Source organism: Scyliorhinus torazame, chromosome 18 (assembly GCF_047496885.1).
Source record: "Scyliorhinus torazame isolate Kashiwa2021f chromosome 18, sScyTor2.1, whole genome shotgun sequence".
NCBI classification, from domain to species: domain Eukaryota; kingdom Metazoa; phylum Chordata; class Chondrichthyes; order Carcharhiniformes; family Scyliorhinidae; genus Scyliorhinus; species Scyliorhinus torazame.
In genome coordinates this window covers 37,936,134-37,958,275 of record NC_092724.1, presented here as the reverse complement: position 1 = coordinate 37,958,275, position 22,142 = coordinate 37,936,134, and the positions used below count along the sequence as shown (strand labels likewise).

The 22,142-nt window shown below is 45.2% G+C and overlaps 1 protein-coding gene across 1 annotated transcript in view; it reads right to left on the bottom strand.

The window, feature by feature from the left end:
* LOC140395130 (E3 ubiquitin/ISG15 ligase TRIM25-like) overlaps positions 1 to 18,887 on the bottom strand; it is a 46,569-nt gene extending 27,682 nt beyond the window's left edge. Inside the window, exon 1 of the mRNA XM_072482594.1 lies at positions 18,287 to 18,887. Coding sequence (XP_072338695.1) covers positions 18,287 to 18,850 — 564 coding nt within the window. The 5' untranslated portion in view covers positions 18,851 to 18,887. The remainder of the gene's footprint in view (positions 1 to 18,286) is intronic.
* Positions 18,888 to 22,142: the final 3,255 nt, after the last annotated feature.

The window sequence follows — 22,142 nt, the reverse complement described above, 5'->3', positions numbered from 1 at the left end:
TGACCTATAGACCTGAGAGATGCATACTGATCTATAGAGAGATGCGTAATAAGCTGGAGAGAGATGTGTAATGAGCTATGGAGAGTTGTATAATGAGCTATAGAGAGATGCATATTGTGCTACGGTGAGAAGCGTACTGAGCTACAGAGAGATGCGTATTGAGCTATAGAGAAGCGTACTGAGCTAGAGAGAGATGTATATTGAGCTATAGAGAGACGCGTACTGAGCTACAGAGATGTATATTGAGCTATAGAGAGAAGCGTACTGAGCTACAGAGAGATGCATCTTGAGCTATAGAGAGAAGCGTACTGAGCTACAGAGAGATGCGTATTGAGCTATAGAGAGAAGCGTACTGAGCTACAGAGAGATGCATATTGAGCTACAGAGAGAAGCTCTGAGTACTGAGCTACAGAGAGATGCATATTGAGCTATAGAGAGAAGCGTACTGAGCTACAGAGAGATGCATATTGAGCTATAGAGAGAAGCGTACTGAGCTAGACAGAGATGCATATTGAGCAATAGAGAGAAGCATACTGAGCTACAGAGAGATGCATATTGAGCTATAGAGAGAAATGTACGGAGCTACAGAGAGATGCATATTGAGCTATAGAGAGAAGCGTACTGAGCTACAGAGAGATGTATATTGAGCTATAGAGAGAAGCGTACTGAGCTACAGAGAGATGTATATTGAGCTATAGAGAGAGGCATACTGAGCTACAGAGAGAAGCATACTGAGCTACAGAGAGATGCATATTGAGCTGTAAAGAGAAGCGTACTGAGCTACAGAGAGATACATATTGAGCTGTAGAGAGAAGCGTACTGAGCTATAGAAAGAAGCGTACTGAGCTACAGAGAGATGCATATTGAGCTATAGACAGAAGCGTACTGAGCTACAGAGAGATGCATATTGAGCAATAGAGAGAAGCGTACTGAGCTAGAGAGATGCATATTGAGCTGTAGAGAGAAGCGTACTGAGCTACAGAGAGATGCATATTGAGCTAGAGAGAGATGTATATTGAGCTATAGAGAGAAGCATACTGAGCTACAGAGAGATGCATATTGAGCTGTAGAGAGAAGCGTACTGAGCTACAGAGAGATGCATATTGAGCTATAGAGAGAAGCGTACTGAGCTACAGAGAGATGCACATTGAGCTACAGAGAGAGGCATACTGAGCTACAGAGAGATACATATTGAGCTGCAGAGAGAAGCGTACTGAGCTATAGAGAGAAGCGTACTGAGCTCGAGAGATGCATATTGAGCTGTAGAGAGAAGCGTACTGAGCTACAGAGAGATGCATATTGAGCTATAGAGAGAAGCGTACTGAGCTAGAGAGAGATGCATATTGAGCTGTAGAGAGAAGCGTACTGAGCTATAGAAAGCGTACTGAGCTACAGAGAGATGCACATTGAGCCATAGAGAGAAGCGTACTGAGCTACAGAGAGATGTATATTGAGCTATAGAGAGAAGCGTACTGAGCTACAGAGAGATGCATATTGAGCTATAGAGAGGCATACTGAGCTGCAGAGAGATGCATATTGAGCTATAGAGAGAAGCTCTGAGTACTGAGTTACAGAGAGATGCATATTGAGCTATAGAGAGAAGCGTACTGAGCTACAGAGAGATGCATATTGAGCTATAGACGGAGGTGTACTGAGCTACAGAGAGATGCATATTGAGCTATAGAGAGAAGCGTACTGAGCTACAGTGAGATGCGTATTGAGCTATAGAGATAAACTCTGAGTACTGAGTTACAGAGAGATGCATATTGAGCTATAGAGAGAAGCGTACTGAGCTACAGAGAGATGCATATTGAGCTATAGACGGAGGTGTACTGAGCTACAGAGAGATGCATATTGAGCTATAGAGAGAAGCGTACTGAGCTACAGAGACATGCATATTGAGCTATAGAGAGAACGTACTGAGGTACAGAGAGATGCATATTGAGCTATAGAGAGAAGCATACTGAGCTACAGAGAGATGCATATTGAGCTATACAGAGAAGCGTACTGAGCTACAGAGAGAAGCGTACTGAGCTAGAGAGAGATGCATATTGAGCAATAGAGAGAAGCGTACTGAGCTACAGAGAGATGTATATTGAGCTATAGAGAGAAGCATAGTGAGCAACAGAGAGATGCATATTGAGCTATAGAGAGAAGCGTACTGAGCTACAGAGAGATGCATATTGAGCTATAGAGAGAAGCGTACTGAGCTACAGAGAGATGCACATTGAGCTACAGAGAGAGGCATACTGAGCTACAGAGAGAAACATATTGAGCTGCAGAGAGAAGCGTACTCAGCTATAGAGAGAAGCGTACTGAGCTCGAGAGATGCATATTGAGCTGGAGAGAGAAGCGTACTGAGCTACAGAGAGATGCATATTGAGCTATAGAGAGAAGCGTACTGAGCTAGAGAGAGATGCATATTGAGCTGTAGAGAGAAGCGTACTGAGCTATAGAAAGCGTACTGAGCTACAGAGAGATGTATATTGAGCTATAGAGAGAAGCGTACTGAGCTACAGAGATGCATATTGAGCTATAGAGAGGCATACTGAGCTACAGAGAGATGCATATTGAGCTATAGAGAGAAACTCTGAGTACTGAGTTACAGAGAGATGCATATTGAGCTATAGAGAGAAGCGTACTGAGCTACAGAGAGATGCATATTGAGCTATAGACGGAGGTGTACTGAGCTACAGAGAGATGCATATTGAGCTATAGAGAGAAGCGTACTGAGCTACAGAGACATGCATATTGAGCTATAGAGAGAACGTACTGAGGTACAGAGAGATGCATATTGAGCTATAGAGAGAAGCATACTGAGCTACAGAGAGATGCATATTGAGCAATAGAGAGAAGCGTACTGAGCTACAGAGAGATGTATATTGAGCTATAGAGAGAAGCATAGTGAGCAACAGAGAGATGCATATTGAGCTATAGAGAGAAGCGTACTGAGCTACAGAGAGATGCATATTGAGCTATAGAGAGAAGCGTACTGAGCTACAGAGAGATGCGTATTGAGCTATAGAGAGATACGTACTGAGTTACAGAGATATGCGTATTGAGCTATAGAGAGAAATGTACTGAGGTACAGGGAGATGCATATTGAGCTATAGAGAGAAGCATGCTGAGCTACAGAGAGATGCATATTGAGCTATAGAGAGAACGTACTGAGCTACAGAGAGATGCATATTCAGCTAGAGAGAGATGTATATTAAGTTACAGAGAGAAGCGTACTGAGCAACAGAGAGATGCATATTGAGCTGTAGAGAGAAGCGTACTGAGCTACAGAGAGATGCATATTGAGCTAGAGAGAGATGTATATTGAGCTGTAGAGAGAAGCGTACTGAGCTACAGAGAGATGCATATTGAGCTATAGAGAGAACGTACTGAGCTACAGAGAGATGCATATTGAGCTATAGAGAGAAGCGTACTGAGCTACAGAGAGATGCATATTGAGCTACAGAGAGAGGCATACTGAGCTACAGAGAGATACATATTGAGCTGTAGAGAGAAGCGTACTGAGCTACAGAGAGATGCATATTGAGCTATAGAGAGAACGTACTGAGCTACAGAGAGATGCATTTGAGCTACAGAGAGAAGTGTACTGAGCTACAGAGAGATGCATATTGAGCTATACAGAGAAGCGTACTGAGCTACAGAGAGAAGCGTACTGAGCTAGAGAGAGATGCATATTGAGCTATAGAGAGAAGCGTACGGAGCTACAGAGAGATGCATATTGAGCTATAGAGAGAAGCGTACTGAGCTACAGAGAGATGTATATTGAGCTATAGAGAGAAGCGTACTGAGCTACAGAGAGATGTATATTGAGCTATAGAGAGAAGCGTACTGAGCTAGAGAGAGATGCATATTGAGCTATAGAGAGAGGCATACTGAGCTACAGAGAGAAGCATACTGAGCTACAGAGAGATGCATATTGAGCTGTAAAGAGAAGCGTACTGAGCTACAGAGAGATACATATTGAGCTGTAGAGAAAAGCGTACTGAGCTATAGAAAGAAGCGTACTGAGATACAGAGAGATGCATATTGAGCTATAGACAGAAGCGTACTGAGCTACAGAGAGATGCATATTGAGCAATAGAGAGAAGCGTACTGAGCTAGAGAGATGCATATTGAGCTGTAGAGAGAAGCGTACTGAGCTACAGAGAGATGCATATTGAGCTAGAGAGAGATGTATATTGAGCTATAGAGAGAAGCATACTGAGCTACAGAGAGATGCATATTGAGCTGTAGAGAGAAGCGTACTGAGCTACAGAGAGATGCATATTGAGCTATAGAGAGAAGCGTACTGAGCTACAGAGAGATGCACATTGAGCTACAGAGAGAGGCATACTGAGCTACAGAGAGATACATATTGAGCTGTAGAGAGAAGCGTACTGAGCTACAGAGAGATGCATATTGAGCTATAGAGAGAAGCGTACTGAGCTAGAGAGAGATGCATATTGAGCTGTAGAGAGAAGCGTACTGAGCAATAGAAAGCGTACTGAGCTACAGAGAGATGCACATTGAGCCATAGAGAGAAGCGTACTGAGCTACAGAGAGATGTATATTGAGCTATAGAGAGAAGCGTACTGAGCTACAGAGAGATGCATATTGAGCTATAGAGAGGCATACTGAGCTACAGAGAGATGCATATTGAGCTATAGAGAGAAACTCTGAGTACTGAGTTACAGAGAGATGCATATTGAGCTATAGACGGAGGTGTACTGAGCTACAGAGAGATGCATATTGAGCTATAGAGAGAAGCGTACTGAGCTACAGAGACATGCATATTGAGCTATAGAGAGAACGTACTGAGGTACAGAGAGATGCATATTGAGCTATAGAGAGAAGCATACTGAGCTACAGAGAGATGCATATTGAGCTATACAGAGAAGCGTACTGAGCTACAGAGAGAAGCGTACTGAGCTAGAGAGAGATGCATATTGAGCAATAGAGAGAAGCGTACTGAGCTACAGAGAGATGTATATTGAGCTATAGAGAGAAGCATAGTGAGCAACAGAGAGATGCATATTGAGCTATAGAGAGAAGCGTACTGAGCTACAGAGAGATGCGTATTGAGCTATAGAGAGTAACGTACTGAGGTACAGGGAGATGCATATTGAGCTATAGAGAGAAGCATGCTGAGCTACAGAGAGATGCATATTGAGCTATAGAGAGAACGTACTGAGCTACAGAGAGATGCATATTGAGCTAGAGAGATGTATATTAAGTTACAGAGAGAAGCGTACTGAGCAACAGAGAGATGCATATTGAGCTGTAGAGAGAAGCGTACTGAGCTACAGAGAGATGCATATTGAGCTAGAGAGAGATGTATATTGAGCTATAGAGAGAAGCCTACTGAGCTACAGAGAGATGCATATTGAGCTGTAGAGAGAAGCGTTCTGAGCTACAGAGAGATGCATATTGAGCTATAGAGAGAAGCGTACTGAGCTACAGAGAGATGCATATTGAGCTACAGAGAGAGGCATACTGAGCTACAGAGAGATACATATTGAGCTGTAGAGAGAAGCGTACTGAGCTACAGAGAGATGCATATTGAGCTATAGAGAGAACGTACTGAGCTACAGAGAGATGCATTTGAGCTACAGAGAGAAGCGTACTGAGCTACAGAGAGATGCATATTGAGCTATACAGAGAAGCGTACTGAGCTACAGAGAGATGTATATTGAGCTATAGAGAGAAGCGTACTGAGCTACAGAGAGATGTATATTGAGCTCTAGAGAGAAGCGTACTGAGCTAGAGAGAGATGCATATTGAGCTATAGAGAGAGGCATACTGAGCTACAGAGAGAAGCATACTGAGCTACAGAGAGATGCATATTGAGCTGTAAAGAGAAGCGTACTGAGCTACAGAGAGATACATATTGAGCTGTAGAGAGAAGCGTACTGAGCTATAGAAAGAAGCGTACTGAGCTACAGAGAGATGCATATTGAGCTATAGAGAGAAGTGTACTGAGCGACAGAGAGATGCATATTGAGCTAGAGACAGAAGCGTACTGAGCTATAGACAGATGCATATTGAGCAATAGAGAGAAGCGTACTGAGCTAGAGAGATGCATATTGAGCTGTAGAGAGAAGCGTACTGAGCTACAGAGAGATGCATATTGAGCTAGAGAGAGATGAATATTGAGCTATAGAGAGAAGCATACTGAGCTACAGAGAGATGCATATTGAGCTATAGAGAGAAGCGTACTGAGCTACAGAGAGATGCACATTGAGCTACAGAGAGAGGCATACTGAGCTACAGAGAGATACATATTGAGCTGTAGAGAGAAGCGTACTGAGCTATAGAGAGAGGCGTACTGAGCTACAGAGAGATGCATATTGAGCTGTAGAGAGAAGCGTAATGAGCTATAGAAAGAAGCGTACTGAGCGACAGAGAGATGCATATTGAGCTAGAGAGAGAAGCGTACTGAGCTACAGAGAGATGCATATTGAGCAATAGAGAGAAGCGTACTGAGCTAGAGAGATGCATATTGAGCTGTAGAGAGAAGCGTACTGAGCTACAGAGAGATGCATATTGAGCTATAGAGAGAAGCGTACTGAGCTAGAGAGAGATGTATATTGAGCTGTAGAGAGAAGCATACTGAGCTATAGAAAGAAGCGTACTGAGCTACAGAGAGATGCATATTGAGCCATAGAGAGAAGCGTACTGAGCGACAGAGAGATGTATATTCAGCTATAGAGAGAAGCGTACTGAGCTACAGAGACATGCGTATTGAGCTATAAAGAGGCATACTGAGCTACAGAGAGATGCATATTGAGCTATAGAGAGAAGCTCTGAGTACTGAGTTACAGAGAGATGCATATTGATCTATAGAGAGAAGCGTACTGAGCTACAGAGAGATGCATATTGAGCTATAGACGGAGGTGTACTGAGCTACAGAGAGATGCATATTGAGCTATAGAGAGAAGCGTACTGAGCTACAGAGACATGCATATTGAGCTATAGAGAGAACGTACTGAGGTACAGAGAGATGCATATTGAGCTATACAGAGAAGCGTACTGAGCTACAGAGAGAAGCGTACTGAGCTAGAGAGAGATGCATATTGAGCAATAGAGATAAGCGTACTGAGCTACAGAGGGATGTATATTGAGCTATAGAGAGAAGCATAGTGAGCAACAGAGAGATGCATATTGAGCTATAGAGCGAAGCGTACTGAGCTACAGAGAGATGCATATTGAGCTATAAAGAGAAGCGTACTGAGCTAGAGAGATGCATATTGAGCTATAGAGAGAAGCGTACAGAGCTACAGAGAGATGCGTATTGAGCTATAGAGAGAAACGTACTGAGTTACAGAGAGATGCGTATTGAGCTATAGAGAGAAGCGTACTGAGGTACAGGGAGATGCATATTGAGCTATAGAGAGAAGCATACTGAGCTACAGAGAGATGCATATTGAGCTATAGAGAGAACGTACTGAGCTACAGAGAGATGCATATTGAGCTAGAGAGAGATGTATATTAAGTTACAGAGAGAAGCGTACTGAGCAACAGAGAGATGAATATTGAGCTGTAGAGAGAAGCGTACTGAGCTACAGAGAGATGCATTTTGAGCTAAGGAGAGATGTATATTGAGCTATAGAGAGAAGCATACTGAGCTACAGAGAGATGCATATTGAGCTGTAGAGAGAAGCGTACTGAGCTACAGAGAGATGCATATTGAGCTATAGAGAGAAGCGTACTGAGCTACAGAGAGATGCATATTGACCTACAGAGAGAGGCATACTGAGCTACAGAGAGATACATATTGAGCTGTAGAGAGAAGCGTACTGAGCTATAGAGAGAGGCGTACTGAGCTACAGAGAGATGCATATTGAGCTATAGAGAGAAGCGTACTGAGCTACAGAGAGATGCATATTGAGGTATAGAGAGAACGTACTGAGCTACAGAGAGATGCATATTGAGCTACAGAGAGAAGCGTACTGAGCTACAGAGAGATGCATATTGAGCTATAAAGAGGCATACTGAGCTACAGAGAGATGCATATTGAGCTATAGAGAGAAGCTCTGAGTACTGAGTTACAGAGAGATGCATATTGATCTATAGAGAGAAGCGTACTGAGCTACAGAGAGATGCATATTGAGCTATAGAGAGAAGCGTACTGAGCTACAGAGAGATGTATATTGAGCTATAGAGAGAAGAGTACTGAGCTACAGACAGATGTATATTGAGCTATAGAGAGAAGCGTACTGAGCTAGAGAGAGATGCATATTGAGCTATAGAGAGAGGCATACTGAGCTACAGAGAGAAGCATACTGAGCTACAGAGAGATGCATATTGAGCTGTAAAGAGAAGCGTACTGAGCTACAGAGAGATACATATTGAGCTGTAGAGAAAAGCGTACTGAGCTATAGAAAGAAGCGTACTGAGATACAGAGAGATGCATATTGAGCTATAGACAGAAGCGTACTGAGCTACAGAGAGATGCATATTGAGCTAGAGAGAGATGTATATTGAGCTATAGAGAGAAGCATACTGAGCTACAGAGAGATGCATATTGAGCTGTAGAGAGAAGCGTACTGAGCCACAGAGAGATGCATATTGAGCTATAGAGAGAAGCGTACTGAGCTAGAGAGATATGCATATTGAGCTATAGAGAGAAGCGTACTGAGCTACAGAGAGATGCATATTGAGCTATAGAGAGAAGCGTACTGAGCTACAGAGAGATTTATATTGAGCTATACAGAGAAGCGTACTGAGCGAGAGAGAGATGCATATTGAGCTATAGAGAAGCATACTGAGCTAGAGAGAGATGCATACTGAGCTATAGAGAGAAGCGTACTGAGCTACAGGGAGATGCATATTGAGCTATAGAGAGAAGCGTACTGAGCTACAGAGAGATGCATATTGAGCCATAGAGAGAAGCGTACTGAGCTACAGAGAGATGCATTTTGAGCTATAGAGAGAAGCGTACTGAGGTACAGAGAGATGCATATTGAGCTATCGAGAGAAGCGTACTGAGCTACAGAGAGATGCATATTGAGCTATAGAGAGAAGCGTACTGAGCTACAGAGAGATGCATATTGAGCTATAGAGAGAAGCGTACTGAGCTACAGAGAGATGCATATTGAGGTATAGAGAGAACGTACTGAGCTACAGAGAGATGCATATTGAGCTATAGAGAGAAGCGTACTGAGCTACAGAGAGATGCATATTGAGCTATACAGAGAAGTGTACTGAGCTACTGAGAGAAGCGTACTGAGCTAGAGAGAGATGCATATTGAGCTATAGAGAGAAGCGTACTGAGCTACAGAGAGATGCATATTGAGCTATAGAGAGAAGCGTACTGAGCTAGAGAGAGATGCGTATTGAGCTATACAGAGAAGCGTACTGAGCTACAGAGAGATGCATATTGAACTAGAGAGAGAAGCGTACTGAGCTACAGAGAGATGTATATTGAGCTATAGAGAGAAGCATACTGAGCTACAGAGAGATGCATATTGAGCTATTGAGAGAAGCGTACTGAGCTACAGAGAGATGCATATTGAGTTCTTGAAAGAAGCGTACTGAGCTACAGAGAGATGCATATTGAGCTATAGAGAGAAGCGTACTGAGCTACAGAGAGATGTATATTGAGCTATAGAGAGAAGAGTACTGAGCTACAGACAGATGTATATTGAGCTATAGAGAGAAGCGTACTGAGCTAGAGAGAGATGCATATTGAGCTATAGAGAGAGGCATACTGAGCTACAGAGAGAAGCATACTGAGCTACAGAGAGATGCATATTGAGCTGTAAAGAGAAGCGTACTGAGCTACAGAGAGATACATATTGAGCTGTAGAGAAAAGCATACTGAGCTATAGAAAGAAGCGTACTGAGATACAGAGAGATGCATATTGAGCTATAGACAGAAGCGTACTGAGCTACAGAGAGATGCATATTGAGCTAGAGAGAGATGTATATTGAGCTATAGAGAGAAGCATACTGAGCTACAGAGAGATGCATATTGAGCTGTAGAGAGAAGCGTACTGAGCCACAGAGAGATGCATATTGAGCTATAGAGAGAAGCGTACTGAGCTAGAGAGATATGCATATTGAGCTATAGAGAGAAGCGTACTGAGCTACAGAGAGATGCATATTGAGCTATAGAGAGAAGCGTACTGAGCTACAGAGAGATTTATATTGAGCTATACAGAGAAGCGTACTGAGCGAGAGAGAGATGCATATTGAGCTATCGAGAAGCATACTGAGCTAGAGAGAGATGCATACTGAGCTATAGAGAGAAGCGTACTGAGCTACAGGGAGATGCATATTGAGCTATAGAGAGAAGCGTACTGAGCTACAGAGAGATGCATATTGAGCCATAGAGAGAAGCGTACTGAGCTACAGAGAGATGCATTTTGAGCTATAGAGAGAAGCGTACTGAGGTACAGAGAGATGCATATTGAGCTATCGAGAGAAGCGTACTGAGCTACAGAGAGATGCATATTGAGCTATAGAGAGAAGCGTACTGAGCTACAGAGAGATGCATATTGAGCTATAGAGAGAAGCGTACTGAGCTACAGAGAGATGCATATTGAGGTATAGAGAGAACGTACTGAGCTACAGAGAGATGCATATTGAGCTATAGAGAGAAGCGTACTGAGCTACAGAGAGATGCATATTGAGCTATACAGAGAAGTGTACTGAGCTACTGAGAGAAGCGTACTGAGCTAGAGAGAGATGCATATTGAGCTATAGAGAGAAGCGTACTGAGCTACAGAGAGATGCATATTGAGCTATAGAGAGAAGCGTACTGAGCTAGAGAGAGATGCGTATTGAGCTATACAGAGAAGCGTACTGAGCTACAGAGAGATGCATATTGAACTAGAGAGAGAAGCGTACTGAGCTACAGAGAGATGTATATTGAGCTATAGAGAGAAGCATACTGAGCTACAGAGAGATGCATATTGAGCTATTGAGAGAAGCGTACTGAGCTACAGAGAGATGCATATTGAGTTATTGAAAGAAGCGTACTGAGCTACAGAGAGATGCATATTGAGCTACAGAGATGCATATTGAATGTTAGAGAGATGCATATTGAATGTTAGAGAGATGCATATTGAATGTTAGAAAGATGCATATTGAATGGTAGAGAGAGAAGCGTACTGAGCTGCAGAGAGATGCATATTGAGCTGGAGAGATGCATATTGAATGTTAGAGAGATGCATATTGAATTATAGAGAGATGCGCATTGAGTAATATAGACATGCCTATTGAGCTGTGGACAAATGTACTGAGCTATAGAGAGATGCATATTGAGCTGTAGAGATCTGAGTTGCTGTATGGAGAGATGGATATTGAGCTTTTGGACTTCCGGAGATGGCCATGTGGTTGCACATGTGGCAGCTCCTGCTCGAGGCGGTTTTATCCGATCCTTTTCCCTGTATGCTGGGCAGATGTTTTGGTGAAAAAGGTGGAGAGGTGGTGAAGCAAAGTTAAACTCCACTGGTCGTGCCAGTGGATGGATTTGTGGACCAGAAGTGGGTTGAGAAGGAAGGAGCTGCAAGAGCAAGAAACTCTTCATGCCTCACAGGGCAAGATGGCGAAGGGTAAAGGGTCGACCCTACCAGCTCAATGGTCGACGCAGCAGCTGGTGGACTTCCTCTATGAGAGTTTTAGCCAGCAGAGAAGGGAGGCTCAGCAGGACCTGGCGAACATGGTGGACCCGCGGAAAGCGGGGATCGAGCGGGTGGATGCGATTCTGCGGGTTGATAGGAGGTACTCGGAGGCCCCGGTGGCAGGGTTGTTAATAATAATAATAATAATAATAATAATAATAATCGCTTATTGTCACAAGTAGGCTTCAATGTAGGTACTGTGAAAAGCCCCTAGTCGCCAATTTCCAGCACCTGTTCGGGGAGGCCGGTACGGGAATTGAACCCGTGCTGCTGGCCTTGTTCTGCATTACAAGCTAGCTGTTTAGCCCACTGTGCTAAACCAGCCCCAGCTAAACCAGCTCCTGTTGACGGAACGGCAGACGTTCCAGGTGGAGTTCGGGTTGGTGTCAACGGGGAAGGCAGTGGGGCAGTTTGGGGCCATTACGGAGGGCCAGGGGATCAGTGTATGAATATGGGGAGAAGGCAAGTAGGATGCTGGCTCACCAACCTAGGAAGCAGGAGGCGGCGAGGGAGATCGGTAAGGTAAAAGATGGGAGGGGAAGAGCAGTTCTGGTCCCGGTGGGGGTGAATAAGAGGCTCTATGAATCGGAGTCCCCGACCGGGGGAGGGAATGCGGCGATTCCTAGACGGGTTGGAGTTCTCCAAGATGGAGGAGGACCTGATAGAGAGGTTGTGGCCCCCATGGATAGGTGGAGGTAATGGAGAGTATGGGAGTGATGCAGGCAGGGAAGGCCGCGGGCCCTGTTGGGTTCCCGGTAGAATTGTACAAGATGTTTTCTGGGGATCTGGGGCCCCAGCTGGTAAGAGCATACAACGAGACGAGGGATATGGGGGAACATCCCCCTACATTATCGCAGACTTCGATATCCTTAATTTTGAAGAAGGATAAGGACCTGGGGCAGCGTGGGTCCTACCTCCTGATATCGCTGCTGAAACTTGGCCTCACGGATTGAGGACTGTGTGCTGGGGGTGATAGGGGAGAACCAGACGGGGTTTGTAAAAGGGAGGCATCTGTCGGCTAATGTTAGACGGTTATTAAACATGATAATGGTGCCCCCAAAGGGACAGGAGGTGGAGGTCCTTTGGACACGGAGAAGGCGTTTGATTGGGTGGAATGGGAGTATCTGAGGGAAGTTCTGGGACAGTTCGGGCATGGGTTTGTGGACTGGGTCAGTTACTTTAACGGGTGGCGGTAGCGAGTGTAAGAATGAATCGGGTGAGCTCTGGGTATTTCGGTCTACACCGTGGGACAAGGCAGGGGTGCCCACTCTCCCTGTTTGTTTTTATCTTGCCGATAGAGCCACTGGCAATGGCGCTTAGAACGTCAAGGAGTTGGAGAAGATAGTGCAGGGGTGTGGAGCACAGGGTCCCACTATATGCAGACGATCTGCTGCTTTACATATCGGATCCACTGGAGGTTTTGGGGGAACTATGAATATTTTAGAGGATTTTGACGGGTTTTCCAAATATAAGTTGAACATGGGGAAGAGTGAGGTCTTTCCGATCCAGGCAAGGGGGTAGGAGAAAAGGTTAGGCAAGCTGCCGTTTAAAGTGGTGGGGGCGAGCTTTAGGTATTTGGGCATCCAAGTGGCGCAGGGATGAGAACGACTACATAAACTGAATTTGGCGCGGTTGGTGGAACAGATGAGGGGGGACTTTAAGAGGTGGGACGTGCTCCCGTTGTCGCTGGCGGGGCGGGTGCAGACAGTGAAAATGACGATACTCCAGAAGCAGAGAGTTTGAGAGATATTAGGATGTGGGTATAGCTCATTGTTATATTCCAACATGATATATTTCTGCTAACTGTCACAGGTTTTTAATCTTTTATCCTTTTAGTTATACAAATAATTTTCTGCTTTCCCAACTTTGGAAAGAAACTGCACAAATACATTCAAGTTCTGTAGCATATTAATGTAAGAAAGATTTGAGAGACGAATGGCTATTTGGCCCATTGAAGTTTGCCACTTCTATACTTCAGCATAACTCATTCAGCATAACACCCAACTGCATCTGGAACATCTGTAATATCTTTTTATCTTTCTTGATGGAGCATTCCAAATATTTCAGCTTGATGGATTTCATTTCAATGCTGGAACCGTTTTCAAAATGTTTTAGTTATTTGCCAAACCAGTCATCTCATTCTACGGGATAGTCTTATTTCAAAGCAGTATTGTCAATAAATGTCAATACTTTATATGCTCCAACTTTTTCTATCCCCACCTCCTTCTACAATTATATTTTTATTGTTCTTCTTTGTACCCAGTCCCCTTAGAAAAAGGGTACATATGTCCCCTTTGAAACAGGGGGACTATAATGCATGCCATATGGCAGCACGGTAGCACAGTGGTTAGCACGGTTGCTTCACAGCTCCAGGGTCCCAGGTTCGATTCCCGCTTGGGTTACTGTGTGGAGTCTGCACGTTCTCTCCATGTCTGCGTGGGTTTCCTCCAGGTGCTCCAGTTTCCTCAAATTCCTTGGATGCCCAAAGATCTGCAGGTTAGGTGGATTGGCCATGCTAAACTGCCCTTAGTGTCCAAAAAGGTTAGGTGGGGTTATTGGGTTACAGGGATAGGGTGGAGGATGCTCTTTCCAAGGGCCGGTGCAGACTCGATGGGCCAAATGGCCTCCTTCTGCACTGTAAATTCTATGATCTAAGCTCTTATTTGTTTTCCAGAACCACCCGTTCTTCATTCCAAAGTCTTTTTTCAGGAAAATTAATGCTCTGATTTTGGCTTTGTGTGGGCGGGGAAATCTCCACAGGTAATGAAGGTGTTGTTGAAACGGGGACGCCGGGCGTGGGGGGGGGGGGCTGGCCTTGCCAAATATAAGGAATTATGATTGGGCAGCAAATATAGCCATGGCAGCCTCTTGTAAGGGCACAACTTAGGGGCATTGTTGACGCCGTTTCTGCCATTCTTGCCGGCCAATTACTCCACGAGCCCTGTGGTGGTGGTGGCCCTGAGGGTGTGGGGACAGTGCCAGCAATATCTGAGGCTGGAGGGTGCCTCGGTGTGGGCACCGATCTGCGAGAATCATAGATTTGTACAGGTGGGGTTGGATGCGAGGTTTCTAGGGTGGCGGCTTGCAGGGATTGAGCGGTTTAGGGATATTTTTGTGGGGAGCAGCTTTTCGAATTTAGAGGAATTAGAAGAGGAGTATGAGCTGCCCAATGAGAATGGGTTCCAGTACTTACAGATGCGGGTTTATGTGAGGAAGCAAGTGCTGTCCTTTCCCAACCTGCCGTCCCCGGGGCTGCAGGACAAGGTGGTATCGAAAGCAGGAGTGGGTGAGGGTAAGGGATCCGAGACTTACAAGGAGTTAATGGACTAGGAGGGAGCCCCAATAGAAGTTAAACCGGAATTGGGAGGATGAGCTGGAGGGGTGGGGGAGTGGAAATGGAGGCTGGGTTGTGGGAGGAGGCTTTGAGGAGGGTGAACGCCTTATTCAATTCAAGGTCATGCATAGGGCACATATGACTGTGGCCAGGATGAACACATTCTTTGAGGGGGTGGAGGGTAGTTGTGGACAGTGCGCGGGGAAGCCTGTGAACCATTTCAACATGTTTTGGGCATGTCCGAAGCTGAATGGGTTCTGGCAGAGATTCGCGAATGTTATGTCTGAGTGCAGGGCAGCACGGTGGCACAGTGGGTTAGCACTGCGGCCTCACGGCTCCGAGGTCCCGGGTTCGATCCCGGCTCTGGGTCACTGTCCGTGTGGAGTTTGCACATTCTCCCCGTGTTTGCGTGGGTTTCGCCCCCACAACCCACAAATGTGCAAGGTGGATTGGCCACACTAAATTGCCCCTTAATAAAAATTAACAAATTAAAATTTTAAAAAAATGTCTGAGGTGCTGCAGGTGAAGGTGGCCCCTAGTCCAGATGTGGCGATATTCGGAGTGTCGGAAGACCCGGGAGTCCATGGGGCGAGAGAGGACGATGTTTTGGCCTTTGCCTCCCTGGTAGCCTGGAGATGGATTTTGTTGGAGTGGAGGGACTTGGGGCTGCTGAAGCCGGGGGTGTAGGTGAGCAACTTGGTGGAGTTCCTTAGGCTGGAAAAAATTAAGTTCCCCTTGAGATGGTCAGTGGATGGATTTGCCTAGAGATAGGAGCCGTTTATCGACTTCTTCAAGGACAGTTACGATGTCAGTATGGTGGGGATAGAGGGGTTAAAATGTAGGAGGCAGGATGGGTGGGGGGGAATGGCAGGGAGTGTGAGGCGGTTGGGTGTTATTTATTTGTTATGAGATTTCCTGTTTGTTCTTATTCTGGTTTTGGTTGTGTTTAATGTATTTCGCAGTGCCTTAATAAAAAAATTTTTTTTAAAAAAAATCTTGAGCTTTGGCGAATTTGGAATCGAGCTCTATAGATGAGTATTGAGTTATGGAGAGTTTGGTATCGAGCTATAGAAAGTTCTATAATGGAGTTCTAGCGGTGGGTATTGAGCTATGGAGAGTTGGGTATCGAGCTACAGAGTTTGTAATGGAGTTCTATAGTTGGGCATCAAGCTATAGAGAGTTGACTATGGGGCAAAGAGAGATGCATATTGAGCTATAGAGAGAGATGAGTAACTGAGGTATAGAGGGATGGGTATTGAGCTATAGAGAGAGAGATGGGTAACTGAGGTATAGAGGGATGGGTATTGAGCTATAGAGAGAGATGAGTAACTGAGGTATAGAGGGATGGGTATTGAGCTATAGAGAGAGAGATGGGTAACTGAGGTATAGAGGGATGGGTATTGAGCTATAGAGAGAGAGATGGGTAACTGAGGTATAGAGGGATGGGTATTGAGCTATAGAGAGATGAGTAACTGAGGTATAGAGGGATGGGTATTGAGCTATAGAGAGAGAGATGAGTAACTGAGGTATAGAGGGATGGGTATTGAGCTATAGAGAGAGATGAGTAACTGAGGTATAGAGGGATGGGTATTGAGCTATAGAGAGAGATGAGTAACTGAGGTATAGAGGGATGGGTATTGAGCTATAGCATGGTGCATATTGAAGAAATAACAATGTCCAAAATATTATTGTTACGCTTCCAGTTGTTTCTAGGGTGAACATCAGCAACGACTAACACCCTGGAGGAATTTATATTTCACAGAACAACCAATGCAAAAGTAATTAACGTCAGAGCTACCAATATCTTTAAAAAGATGATGCCTTGTCAGAAGCTGCCTGACATCCTCTGTATTGCCCCAATCTTCTGTTTTTATTTCAGATTCCCAGCATCTGCAATATTTTCTTTTTGTGTTTTTGTTTTAAAGAAGACCGAATCACTTACGGCATATGTGTGATCTAGCTTCGGGCAAGGTGGGACACAGCTTGCAAATTGACAAATGAAGGGGTGCAGCCCCATGAATAATACCAAAATTATTAGGTAGGTAGAGGTGCGAAAAGCAACAAAACAAAAACGAGCAAAGAACAAGAAGGGTTTGAACAAAGAAAATGCTCCAAGGAAGGTGGCTTTACCCAGAATGTGTCCCTGTATACCAGAACCTAATAATCAGTAACTCCCCTTATACACAGGATATATATTTTGGAGACAGGTTACATATTCAAAAACAGCTTCTTCCCCGCTGTTACCAGACTCGTAAACGACTCTCTCATGGACTGATCTGATTAATACTACACTCCTGTATGCTTCACCCGATGCCGGTCTCTATGTATTTACATTGTGTACCTTGTGTTGCCCAATTATGTATTTTCTTTTCACGTACTAAATGATCTGTTTGAGCTGCACGTAGAAAAATACTTTTCCCTGTACCTTGGTCCACATGACAATAAACAAATCTAATCCAAGGTGATTAAGGCAAAGGGATTTAGCGCTGCACGTCTGGACGTCGTTTTTATGGGTGGTACAGTAGCACAGTGGGTAACACTGTTGCTTCACAGCTCTAGGGTCCTAGGTTCGATTCCCAGCTTGGGTCACTGGCTGTGTGCGGAGTCTGCACGTTCTCCCCATGTCTGTGTGGGTTTCCTCCGGGTGCTCCGGTTTCCTCCCACAAGTCCCAAAAGATGTTCTGTTAGGTAATTTGGACATTCTGAATTCTCCCTCTGTGTACCCGAACAGGTACCGGAGTGTGACAACTAGGGGCTTTTCACAGTAACTTCATTGCGGTGTTAATGTAAGCTTACATGTGACAAAAAGTTTATCATAAAGTGTTGGGTCGTTTTACCATGTTTAAGGCACTAGAATATATCATGTTGCTGTTTGCATCAGAATTGTTTGCCACAGGAGGGAAAAAAGAAGTGTCAGGAATTAAAAGATCAACAATCCCCCCCGGTAAGTGTGCAATTATATTATTGAGATAGGATTTGATTGGAAATCTGAATTCCATGCATGAGATTCCTTCTGAATGCTCCAGAGGTCCAGGGGAGGTGTAAACTTGCTTAAACCAGCATTATTAGCTAACTTTTCAAACTTGCTTGTTTGATTTTTATTCTGGCGATGGCGAATCCCACAGGTGTGCGGCGTACAAGGGCAAACGCGCACACTCACCTGATGAAGGAGCTACGCTCCGAAAGCTGGCGATTCCAAGTAAAACCTGTTGGACTTTAATCTGGTGTTGTAAGACTTCTAACTGTGCCCACCCCAGTCCAACACCAGCATCTCCACCTCACAGGAAAAAAAGATGCTCGAGATAGTGTTTAACAAAAAAAGACATACCCTCAGCTCCTGTTCCCCCTCGCTGATACTGACACAGTTGTGGTTCTTGTGTTTGCCCACGACAGGGCAGAGACAGCAGATGCACACTTTATCATCCTTGCAGTAGATCTCCAGGAGCTTCTTGTGCTCTATGCACTTCCAAGTAGACATGTCTGCAGTGGGGTCAATGAGTGGGTGGTTTTTAAACACAGCATTCTCCCTGTGATGTTTGAGGTGCTTGGAGCACATCGAGGCTTCACATTTCAGGCAGGTTTTGACAGCTGTTAGCTTCTTCCTGGTGCAGTAGTTACAGGGTAAAGCAACCGGGGTCCCGTTCACTGCCTGGTATTTCAGGGCGATGTTGGCCAGCTTGAAATTCCTCTTCAGAACAGGCCTCTCGCTGTAATTTGCTCGGCACTCCGGGCAGGAGTAAGTGCCTGACTCTGGGTCCCTCCAGGACTCCTCAATGCAAGCACGGCAAAAGCTGTGCTTACAGTTCAGTATCACCGGGTCGGTGTAGATTTGGAGGCAGACAGGGCATGTTAGCTCTTCCTCCAGCCACTCCGGGGGGAGAGCAGCCGCCATCGCCTCGCCAGGAAGAATAGAAACTGAAACTGAAACCGTGGCACTCCTGGCACGGAACATAATCGCCTCGGAGAGACCATTGCAAATGAGGGAGAGGACAGTTTTTCTTTCAAAGCGGAGCCTCTGTTATCTCAATTGCAATTTCATCCAATGTTTCAAATTGGGGCACTTTTTTTCTTGCAGAGAATGAAAGGCGTCGCTTTCTTCAAAACTGTGACTGTGCCTGGGATGAATAAAGCTGGTTGTACTCCCAGTCTCCCCTGTTTGTGTGAACAGAGCGAGCACAGCCACTGCCTATCCATCTGACTGTGTATTTTTGAAAAGATTTCAGTGCCTTGCCAAAGTCCCCTGGTGGGTTCAGGCAAATCAGGACCAATCTGTTGAATCATTAGCCAACAAAAGCTTTCATTTTAAAAAAGACGAGTCCCACCCCAACCGCGCAAATCAAACGTGATTCCTAACTGACTCCAGTCAAGCTTCCTGACCAAAAAAGGCTACATATTTTTTTTAGCAGGATGCCAGCAGGAATCTCTCCTGCACTTGCTCTTTGACCAACCCCCTGCAACTTCTTAAAAGGGGAGTTAGCAGAAGGTTTCCCCTAACCAGACAGAAACAGAACTGCATGTACCCAGTTCATTTATAATCCTCTTTGGTCCTCAGCCTTTTCCATATGATCCTTACAGTACAAGGAGGAGGCCATTTGGCCCATCGAGTCTGCATCAACCCTCTGAAAGAACACGCTACCTCGGCCCACTCCCCTGACCCATCCCCATATCCCACCTAATTGCAAATTTTTGGACACGATTCACTGATGAACTATCAATTACGATGAGACGAGAGTAGAGAATAATCAAGGCTTTATTGTGGAGATGCCGGCGTTGGACTGGGGTGAGCATAGTAAGAAGTCTTACAACACCAGGTTACACCAGGTCTACCCCCGTACCTGTAGTACAGGGGCCTTACTGTAATACCCCTCGTATGCGGTATATACAATACAACAGTGGTGACTACCACATTCACCCTCTGTTAAAAAAGAGTCCAGCGGGGGTGGTGGAAAACTATTTACATTCGGGTGTTTAACATTTTAAGGATACATACTCGTGCGACTCGGCCAACGTTGTCTACCTCATACGCTGCAGGAAAGGATGCCCCAAAGCGTGGTACATTGGCGAGACCATGCAGACGCTGCGACAACGAATGAACGGACATCGCGCGACAATCACCAGGCAGGAATGTTCCTTCCAGTCGGGTAACACTTCAGTAGTCAAGGGCATTCAGCCTCTGATCTCCAGATAAGCATTCTCCAAGGCGGCCTTCAGGACGCGCGACAACGCAGAATCGCCGAGCAGAAACGTATAGCCAAGTTCCGCATACATGAGTGCGGCCTCAACCGGGACCTGGGATTCATGTTGCATTACATTCATCCCCCACCATCTGGCCTGGGCTTGCGAAATCCTACCAACTGTCCTGGCTTGAGACAATTCACACCTCTTTAACATGGGGTTACCCCTATCTCTGGATCTGGTAAAGACTTAATTACCTGCAAATGCTCGCAGTCTAAGCATTGTCTTCCATCTTTGAATCTGTCTATATATATGTTTCTGGAACATACCTCTTCATTCACCTGAGGAAGGAGCAGTGCTCCGAAAGCTAGTGTTTGAAACAAACCTGTTGGACTTTAACCTGGTGTTGTAAGACTTCTTACTGATGTGTTGGGTAAGCTCGGTCTGCGAGGACTGCGTTTACTGTAGCAGAGAGAGAGAGACAGGCTTCCAACACTTAAAGAAATGCAACTCGATTTTATTAAACATGCTTGGACTGTGGGTTGACACTATGCTGAGTTGACTGGAGACCTGAGGCTAACCTGACCAGACTATCTTACTGCCACATGGTGGATGTTCTAGTTGTTGCTCACAGGCTCTGAATGTCTCAGAGGCTGGATCCCAAGAGAGCGGGAAACTAGTGCCCCCTGGTTATATAGTGGCCATGTTCTGTCTGGTGATTGGCTGCTGTGTTCTGTATGTTCATTGGTCATCCTTTGTGTCACTCACTGTCTGTCTGTGCACCATCATACACTTGTGTGTATATTATGACACGAGGCTTTATTATGCAGAGATGTGGAGCCTCCCGCAGCTGCTGCCGAAATGGCTGCAGCTCGGAGAGCCCACACATTTATACTCTGCCTACTGGGCGGAGCCAGCAGGCAGGGATCTACCCCCGTACCTGTAGTACAGGGGCCTTACCGTAATACCCCTCGTATGCAGTATATACAATACAACAGTGGTGACTACCACATTCACGACGTCCTATGCTGCTCTTGCTCATGTATTTGCTTTGTTTCGCCCTTTGTTCCGCACTGTAACCGGGCTGGCTTTTAAAGCAGGCCAAGAGAGGCCAGCAGCACAGTTCAATTTCCGTACTAGCCTCCCCAAACAGGCGCCGGAATGTGGCGACTAGGGGCTTTTCACAGTAACTTCATTTGAAGCCTACTTGTGACAATAAGCGATTTTCATTTCATTTCACTGTTTGTCAATGTACCATTTGTCAATGTACTCTGTCGATGATTCTTTTTTGTCTACTATGTACATACTGTGTACGTTCCCTTGGCTGCAGAAAAATACTTTTCACTGTACTTCGGTACATGTGACAATAAATCAAATCAAATCACTAAGGGGAAAATTTAGCATGGCCAATCAACCTAAGCTGCAAATCTTTGGACTGTGAGAGGAAGCCACATATGAGGAATGTACATGCTAAATGAAAATCGCTTATTGTCACAAGTAGGCCTCAAATGAAGTTACTGTGAAAAGCCCCTAGTCGCCACATTCCGGCGCCTGTTTGGGGAGGCTGTTACGGGAATTGAACCGTGCTGCTGGCATGCCTTGGTCTGCTTTCAAAGCCAGCAATTTAGCCCTTAAATAGAACATAGGAGCAGGAGTTGGCAATTCAGCCCTTCGAGCCAGCTCCGCCATTAAATACAATCATGGCTGATCTCATCTCGGCCTCAGCTCCACCTTCCTGCCCACTCCCGTAACCCTTTATCCCACTACTAATTAAAAACCAATTTAGCTCCTTAAATTTGTTCAGTAAAAGTAATGTCGCCATAGTCCCAGATGACCAAAGGCTGCTTTCCCCTTTGAGGGGAGAGCTGACCGGTGGTGATATAAAAAAATATTTTTTTCCAATTTAGGGGCAATTTAGTGTGGCCAATCCACCTACCCTGCACATCTTTGGGTTGTGGAGGTGAGACCCACGCAGACACGGGGAGAATGTGCAAACTCCACACGGACAG